The sequence below is a fragment of the Chlorocebus sabaeus genome, chromosome 11 (genome assembly GCF_047675955.1).
Source record: "Chlorocebus sabaeus isolate Y175 chromosome 11, mChlSab1.0.hap1, whole genome shotgun sequence".
Taxonomy (NCBI): domain Eukaryota; kingdom Metazoa; phylum Chordata; class Mammalia; order Primates; family Cercopithecidae; genus Chlorocebus; species Chlorocebus sabaeus.
In genome coordinates, this window is record NC_132914.1 from 76,901,475 (window position 1) to 76,911,036 (window position 9,562).

The 9,562-nt window shown below is 41.6% G+C and overlaps 1 protein-coding gene across 2 annotated transcripts in view; it reads right to left on the reverse strand.

Annotated features, from left to right (window-relative positions):
* The window catches only part of PAWR (pro-apoptotic WT1 regulator), a 90,743-nt gene extending 81,664 nt beyond the window's left edge, over positions 1 to 9,079 (reverse strand). The window contains exons 1-2 of one of the 2 annotated variants that reach the window (XM_008004113.3): positions 8,979 to 9,079; positions 7,820 to 8,482 (exon numbers count right to left, since the gene is read on the reverse strand). In XM_008004113.3, the coding sequence (XP_008002304.3) occupies positions 7,820 to 8,335 (516 nt within the window). In that variant the 5' untranslated portion in view covers positions 8,336 to 8,482; positions 8,979 to 9,079. Of the gene's footprint in view, positions 1 to 7,819; positions 8,629 to 8,978 lie in introns of those variants that run through there. The other variant, XM_073020967.1, reaches the window with a different exon arrangement.
* Between the last annotated feature and the right edge of the window lie 483 nt (positions 9,080 to 9,562).

Here is a 9,562-nt window from a genome sequence, read left to right on the forward strand (position 1 = left end):
TCTTCTTAAATATAACTAAACATATTCTGGAAAAAAACTCCAAAAATAATAGAAAATCAATTGATACTTTATGTAACCTGCAAATTGTAAAATATTAAGTAGTTTGCTTACATGACCACAGATAAGCTTAGTCTAAAAGATGTCTTCTTAAGTTAATTTTATCTGCTTCAGTTCTATATTTCAAGCTGTATATTATTATGTTTATTTATCCTATTCTCTTAGTCCCCCTAGAGTTTTGTTTTGTTTGGATTTTTCCCAGCCAGAGTCTCACTTTGTCACCCAGGCTGTAGTGTAGTTAAGCAGTCAGAGCTCACTGCAGTCTCGACCTACTGGGCTCAATTGATTCTCCCACCTTAGCTTCTCAAAGTGCTACAATTAGAGGTGTGAGCTAGGGCGCCTGGCCCCATAGAATTTACTATGAAGAGCCTGAAAACAAAGTTTCAGCTGCCACAGAATTGTAATCTACAATATAAATTCTCTCCTATCTGTTCATTTCTGTAAAACCTAACAAAATATTAATTTTCAGAATACAACTACCCTATTTCCTCAACTACCTAAAATAAATGAGGCTATCATTGAAAAATACACTGTGACCCACAAAATTTTGCTGGACAAAATCTCCAAAAACTATCACAGAATAAACATTTACTAGTCAACTGACATGCTAAGATTTGAACTTGCTGGAGCTCTTTCTACCTTTTGAAGTGTGTGATTTTGCTGCTTTCAGAAATTAAATATTCCTGCAATTTTGTTCAGCCATGGTGCCCAGTGTATTTTTACATAGCCTAAGGAGAATGTAATAGATGGCTGAGGCTCAATTCTATACATGCAGGTATATGGCTATAACACAATAGCCTAAGATCTAAACAGAAAGTTGACTCAGCAGTTAACCAAATATGTTTCAAATCAATTGCCAGTCAAGGATGCTTACAGGTCTAACATGTAAGATTTGTAATCAATGGGGAAAAATTTTGTACTTGATAGTAGTTTGATAAGATGGCAAACACAATGCTTTAAAAGTTTGAGTTGCTAATTATCAAATACATTTATAAACGCAATTATATACTTTCACTTAAAGATACATAAAAATTAAAAACGAGTGAAAGTAAAGTTCTAATTACACATTAACTATCTGAGGTGTTTCTGTAGTCTAGACTTGTCTAAATTCTGGAAAAGAGGCAAAGCAGACACAGCACTTTGCACTAAGTATGTGACATTACATAAATGTTTAAAGTACTTTGAATTTCCAAGTAGCTCAACCTTCTGTTAAAATATGCACAGTTTTTAACTGGAAGAAAAAAATGAGAATATTTAACAACCTCATAGGAAATTAACCTATACAGTAACTACAATTTGTGATTTGGGCATTTTTATAATATTTTCACAAACATCATTTTATTTAATTCATGCAACAATCCTGTTAAGATAATCAGTATTCATTTCATTTGCCGGATCAGTAAACTAGTACAGGGTATTTAAGATAGTTCTTCCCAAACTTTAGTGTTAAACTCAAGTTTAACTCAAGTTAAAATGCAGACTCTCAGATAAAATCCCGAACCCGGACTGGGGTGGATCCCAGAAATCTGCATTTTAAATAAACAGCACAAGTGATACTGGTAGAGATGATCCCCCCAGACACATCTTTTAGGACACTGATTCTAGTACTATAACTAAAACGGTAAGCGTGGAAACTCCTTTTTTTTTTTTTTTTACTCTGAATCAGTGTTCCCAAATGTTTAGATGACAGAGCTTTGCAGATCTCCATGAAAGATATGTAAAAATTTAAGTAAATTGAAAGTATTACACTCAGTTAAATTGTTAGGTTTTTGCAAAAGTAATCCAATTGCAAAATTAATCCAATTATTAGGTTGGTGCCTTTACTTTCAATGGTAAAAACCGCAATTACTTTTGCACCAACCTAATAAATACCTATTATACTAAATTCCACTGCAAACAAATGGTAGTGGGTGCCCAAGTTTAAGAAACTTAAAATTGAGGAGCTCCTACAATAATTTCATTTTCTCTGTAAAATGTGGGAAAGGCTGATATTAAATTATTTTAAGTTAATGACTTCTCATAATTTGAATAACCTATCACTTTACTGAAAGGAAAGCTAAAACTTAGGGACCAGAGGTTCTAAGAACATAATGAAAAATAAAGATGAAAATATAAAAGCACTTAAGAGCACACCGTGTGAATACTAAAAAAACCATTGAACTGTATGTACACTTTAAAAGGGTAAATTTTATTGTATGTGAATTATATCTCAATTTTTAAAAAAAGGAAAAAAGCACTGAGAAAATGTCAAACCCTAATATTTGCCAATAATTTTATACTTGTAAAACATTATATCAACCTTGCTATTAAATGGCATAATTATTTTCTGGCACACATCATAGGTGCTAAAAAAGAAAAACGCGGAAATAATAATAAATAGCATAAATAGGCTGGGTGCAGTGGCTCCCACCTGTAATCCAAGCACTTTGGGAGGCTGAAGCGGGTAGATCACTTGAGGCCAGAGTTTGAGACCAGCCTGGCCAACATGGTGAAACCCCATCTCTACTAAAAATACAAAAATTAGTTGGGTGTGGTGGTGCATACCTGAAGTCCCAGCTACTTGGGAGGTTGAGGCAGGAGAGTTGCTTGAACCTGCGAGGTGGAGGTTGCAGTGAGCTGAGTCACACCACATGCCACTGTACTCCAGCCTGGGCAACAGAGCAAGACTCCATCTCAAAAAAGCGGAAGGAGGGAAGGAGGGAAGGAAGGAAACAGTATAAACAGGCCACTAGCTGGATACTGATTTTAAGTAAGAATTTTAATGCCAGTGTCTATATATTCATTTGTTCTCAAAATTTTCCATTAAAGTCTCACTTCACCCATCTTCTATAAATAGGGCTATTTTCAAATTCTATAGTCATATACTAACAATTTAACACTAAAATATTCTTTGTATTTCTTAAACTAGGTATACAGTATGTAATACACTGAAGTGCAGTAAGATGGTTTATTATGCACAAGACTGTGAGTGCAGACTATCTCTAATCTACTTCTCACTACATATATGACCTGAAGTAAGTAAGATACCCTCTCTTCCCCATTTTCCCATAGGGCTGTGGTGAGAATTAAATGCACTAATGTATATCAAGTGCTTAGAAAGGTGCCTGGCACTTAATAAGCACATCATAAATGTCAACTACTTTAATTATGTAATTATTATTTTTATGAGAAATGGCATCCCAGCTCAGACAACTCAGTACAAATCCTGATAATATTAAAATTTCAATTTACTTTACAAGTGAGCTCAAACATTTAGGAAAGCTGGGCTAATATCAGCCCAGGTTTTACACTAAGCAGTCTGTGTTTACACTGTATCTACCCCATTCACAAATCAAATTTTCTCCAACTCTGAGTCATTATTAGTTTCTCTCCTGACTCATCACATAGAAAGGTAGACAGTCTGGAGCATAATGGGAATAACAAAAGGCATTTCTTAATCCACCTGGATTTATAAAGTTTACTAAGTGGAACTTGTCCTATATTCAATACACATACTAAATAATTATGACCTAACCTGTGTTCACTTAAAAGTGCTTTCTATATGTTAAATGCTCCTTTATCTTCCCTTTCACCAACATAAGTTCAAACTATGGAGTAGGTGTTATGATCCCATTTTGATAGAAAAACAATTTATCACTTAAGTAAAATCAAAGATTCACATTTTCTGACCACTAGTCAAAAATAAATGTACATTTTGCCAAGAGCCTGGTGTTCAAAATTTTGCCACACCATAGGTTGGAGGGTCAGAAGCAATCTCTGAGTACACAAATTTGACCTGAAATTCTATTCAATTCCATACCTTTACTGTTTTCCTCATTCAAATATTTAAATTAATTCAGATAACCTTTAAAAAAAAGTTTTATAAAAGTCTAAGGAAATATGCTCAGTAATGAAAGGTAGGTTAATGTTTAAAAACTCTCCTTTTCCTAGATATATACATACACACAAAATACACAAAAACATTTAAAATATTGCTCTATCACTTACTTTCTATGTGATCTTGAATCATTTAAGCTCTAAGTCTTCATTTTCTCCTCTAGAAATGGGGATAAACAGTGTAACTACCACATGAGACTGCTGTGAACTTCAGTAAGTAAAGCACTTTAGCCAACCACTGAAGTTAAACCACTTTAGCCAACCACTATTTTAAAACAGAAGTTTTAAATACTGTATATGTTAACTTTTACACTTAAACCAAAACTTCAGTGCCACCTCTACCTATTCAAAGATTCTATTTTCTATGGCAACCATCTCCATTAACCCATTCACACAACCCTACTCAACGGCAGTAACTTCACAAACACCCTGAAAACAAGTATATAACTGTCTAGGAAGCTTTCTTCAACTGTCACTCGTCCTCCCTGGGTTAGGTACCTTGCCCAGGCACTAAGCTGTACTTACTACTCTACTTTTCACATTTCCTTATATTACCTGAGAGCACCTCGTGGGCAAGGCTTATGTCCTATTCATTTCTATACCCAGACTGCAGCCCAACAGTTCTTATTACTGACTCACATTTGAATCAAATGGGGAACTTTTAAAAATATTAATGCCTGGGATCCATCTCAGACCCATTCAATTATTACAGGGTGGGGTGAAGGGACAAAGAGGGCAAGGAATTGAATTAGCATAAGCAAACTTTTTAAAGATCCTAACATACTATCAATGTGCTGCTCAAGTTAAGAACCACTGCATGCTGATACTTAATATACTATACAAACAATTATGTATACATGTACATATGTGAGAATATATGTAAAAATATACAGGTACTGAAAAGTTTAAGACTCAGGTCAAGATTCTCATCCTCAATACCTTCTCCCAGCCCAATCATCCCCTCCTTTAAACACACACTATTTCCAATAAATAGTTACATGTTTCATTAAGATGACTTTCAAACTGTTAACTCAGTACTTAAATTTTTTCATGTAATTATGCCTTATCCTTCTTCCTAGATTATAGTCTTGCTCCTTGAGAATATACACTGCTGTATTCTTGTTTTCTCCACTGAAGGATAGTGTCTTTAACAGGTATGTAATAAACAGTTGACTGATCTGATAAACACACATAAAAATTATTGGCAAGAAGTATGCCATGTCCAAATTACCCAATTCGGGTGAATTACTACCAAAAAATAGAAAAGGTAAAAATTTAGAAAAAAGGATTTTTTTTTTTAATCTCTTAGTAAATTTTATCTCATTAAAGCAGCTCTGGGTATTTCGACTTTAGCCATCACATGCAGTAACTACCCAGTTTCCTACCTCCCAAATGGCTAGTTTCAGTTTTTGACCTGGTTCCTTGCCTATAACTATCTTCTAGTCAATTCTGGTATCTTTAGCTGCTGTCAGGTACCTTTATAACAGTATTATATACACACTATAGAACTTGTAAAATGAGGTAATGAAAGTCATGTATCACACAGAAGTTTCGTAAGTACTTCCTTGAAGGAACTTAATGTTTATCCACCATTAAAACAAGATCTCTACATACGAACTACATGTTAATCTACTAATACAAACTTGGTTGGGAATCATGTCTGAAAATAAGAGTCTTACTCAACATTAGATAAAATAAAGACTACTGTTGAATATAGATAGATTGATCATTTTCATCTTTTTACATATTTTCATACCTGAAAAATTTGCAAAATATGTATGGCTTTTTAAAATAGGGGTGTTAAATTAAATATTACACAAGAAACTCCACGGCAACTGGTATTCTCTATGTTGAAACTACTAGGAGAAATGGCACACAATTCTAAAAAAGCAACAATATAAAGACATGAAAATGGCTCAGCTTTAAAGTTTTGCATCATCTATTTTACCACTATTAAAATCATCTGAAATACATAAGTTGTTTTGAAAAATATGAAAATATGAGGAGGAGGCACTCAAGAAGTATGTCTGTTAATTAGATACTGTGGTAAAACATTACTGTTTTGTTGGGTCCTGCAGCTTGAAACGGATAGAGCCATAGTTACCACTAAAAGAAAGCAGTCCTCAATTCCCTATTCAATAAAAAAGGTTCAAATTCCACAGACAAAAAAAGGTACCGTTGGTTTGTTTGTTTTTAAGGAAGATTAAATTTAGGAGTTGCCAACACCCAAACGAAAAACATTCCACAGTATTAGACTCCATTGTAGTGGGGAGTCATCTACATTCTCAGCACTAGGTTCTCTTACTCAACGCAGGGATATTAACAAAAGATGTTTCTTAGGATCTCACAAGATACACTCTACTTACTTCCCCTAGGAAACATTATGCTTGTTTAAAAAAAAAAAAAAAGCACTTGAAAAATAATTTTAGCACATGCAGCCAGAAAAAAGTCAAGTTTAACATCTGCCAAGATATTTCCCGAAATAAGACCCCTGTTAGATAAACAATGAGAAAAAGATTGAAAATGACAAATTCTTTTATTTGGACCATCAGCTACTTTTAAAAATCAAGTTGAGGAATGTAGCTTTTCCAAAGCCTTGTCTTCAATTTCCCCTTAATCTTCACATTTTTAACTAAAAAAAAAAAAAAAAAAAAAACCTGGAAATTTGATTACCACTCTTATGAATTCCTTCTAAAGCAATTTAATGAATAACAGACCTTTTGTGCAAGCAGCAAACCACAGAGGACAGTTTTGCTGGCTGATAAAAATCTCTGAAACGCTCATATAAATACATCCTACAAAGACACACTATGATTTTCCAGGTATGGAAATCATAATACTAAAAATTTAGGTGTATTTAATATACACTCTAAGTTATTGCAAATGCTTTTACTTAAACCACAATTAAAGTTAGTAAATTCGAAATATTTACTGGGTGACAAAGTTGAGTAAAATTAGAAAGCCAGGAGAAGAAAACGTGAAAGCTAAAGAGTCAATGAGAAAAAGATGCAAGTACTTTAGGTGAAACAAGGTGTTGAACCACTTCCTCAAATCCATGAGCTACTATCAAAGTAACTAAAACTTGTTTGAGATTGTTTTGTCTTGTTTCTGGTAGAGGGAGGTGTGATTATACACTTAGTAAAAATGTTTTACCAGTCACTCTAATGGAAGATGCTGCTACCTGCAGCAACGTTTTGAAAATGCTCAAAACTGCAAACAACCCGAAACAAACAAAAAACCCTACCACGTATGTGTTTCAGACACAGTACTCAAAAAGAGATCGTCTTAGCGAACAGAATTGTGGGTTATTAAAGCATCCCTGTTGTCTTAAATATCACTCAGAAAAAAACTGTGTGTGTGTTTAGGAGCACAACTTATAAACATTTGATTTCTATATAAAACAGTGAATGTATTCATTCGGATATACTCATCTTGAGTTCACTGGAAGATAAATCTGTCTCGGATATTGCTAAGGCCAAATTTTCTTTACAGGTGCTATTAAACATTGGTAAGAAAGGAGAAATAAACTGGTAACTTCACATGGGCACGTGGGACCCTAGAGAATGTCGTCACCACCATTAATCAATTTTTCTAACTGATCAAGCACAAACAGCCAAGTCCAGGTGGGCAAGTCCTGGAGCCACAAGTTGTCTTTCTACCACGGCAAAAAAGGATCCTGGATCTGAGACCTGGCCAGGAAGCCTGAAAAGCACGTGTCCTACTCTTGAGTTTGGGGAACTTCCCAGGAGGCATTTGTTCAGAGTAAAACTCCATCACCCCCTGCCTGCCTAACTCGGTGAATGGACAAGTACCAGCCAGAGGAGGAAAACTCTGGGCCCCGGGTAGCTCCCAGGAGGAAGACACCGGGAAGAAGCTGCCGGCTCACCTCTGCAGCAGGGATGTTGACCACGCCGGTGGAGCGCCGCTTCTCCCGCAGCTTCCTCTTCTCGATCTGCCCCTTGCCTTTCCTGGCACTGGGGCCCGAGCTCTTGCCCTTCTCCGGGACGCCGTCCTGCTCCTCCTCGTCACGCCGGGGCGGCGGTGCAGCCGAGGCAGAGGCGGCTGGGGGCTCGTCCTCCGACCGCCGCGGGCCGGGGGCCGCCCGGGTCAGCACTGCGGAGCCTACCGCGCAGTTCACGCCCCCGGGGCCGGGGACAGCAGGTGCGGCCGGCGCGCCGCCCGGGAGGTTGTTGTTGAGCTCGTTGGCAGCGGCGGCCGCCGAGGTGCCCAGAGTCCCCGCGGGGGGCTTCCCAGCGGCGTCGCTGCTGCCCCCTCCCGGGGCGGCCGGGCCCGGGGGGTTCTGCTTGGCGCGCATCTTCTCGCGTTTAGCCTTCCACTCCTCCAGGAAGTCTGTGGTGCTGCCGCCGAGGCCGCTGCTGGTCCGGTAGCCACCGGTCGCCATATTCCCAGAGGGGCTGGCCGGGCTCTCACCTCAGGCCGCCCACCAGGGCTCCGGCCGCTGCCTCCTTTTCCTTCCTGCGGCCCCGAGGATGCCAGGGGACGACCTCCAGGAGCGGGACGGCCGCCGCTCCCCCAGCAGCCGGCGGGGCTGAGGGGAAAGACAAAAGGGGGCGGGTAAGGGAAGCGTAAGATCCCCGCCCGACCCGAAGGTCTGGCCCCGGGCTGCGCCCCTCGGAGACCCAGAGCGCGCCCACTAGTCCCTACCGGCGAGCAGCCGCCGGGTCCCCACCCTGCGAAGTTTCTCCCACGCACCTACAGTGCGGACCCCGACGATCACCGCCCCCTCGAAGGGAGGAGAGAGGACTGACCCCACCCCCTAGTCGGCCCGCCCGCCAGCCCCGTCCCCACCAGGGTCCGCGCCGGCGGCGGTCGAGGTACTACGGCCAGACCCGCCACCTGTCGGCCCGTCGTATCGCTTGCCCCGCGCTCTGGCCACCGCCGGTCTGAGGTCCCCGCCAGCTACACTCCCACTCCCAAGGCGAGGCGCGGAGTTCCTAGTCGGTTCGAAGAGGAGGCGGGGACCCAGCTGTCCCGCGGAGTGGGGAAAGGGCCGGGTGTGAGCGAGCGGCGGGGCAGCCCCTTACCTCGGAGAAGCTTGTAGGGGACGAGGCGTGTGGCTGGGATCGGGCACCCAGGTGTGCCGAAGCTGGCGCGCGCTCTTCCGCCGCGCGGAAAGTGCCGCGGCAAACTCGCGGTGCGGAGCTCCAGGCAGTCCCAGGACAGGAGGGAGGGAGAAGAGGGAGGGAGGGGAGGGAGCGAGGGGCGGGAAGGGAGCCGAGTGGCGCCGAAGCACAAGCGGAAAAGGCCGAGGCGGCGCTTGAGGGGCGCGGCGCGCGGTGGGAAGGGTCGTGGCCGCTGACGCCCCGCCCCCGGCGCTCAGGTGCGCGGCGTAGCGTCCTGCCCGCCGCTGCAGCCCGCCCCGCGCCCGCCGTCCTCTACTCCGCACCCGTCGCCGACCACACCGCGCCCGCCGCGCTCCGCCCGCGGCCGGCGGTTTGGACCGCACATTCCTGGGCTAGCAGCCTCGCGGCGTCCGGCCTCCCGGCGCCTCCGACTCCGGGGCGGGAACGGCACTCCACGCCCTTCTCCTTGCTTGTCTTCTCCGCCTCTCTCTTCTCCCACCACTCTTCCTTTTAAGTACAAGACCGAATTATTTGAGAAAAAGTCT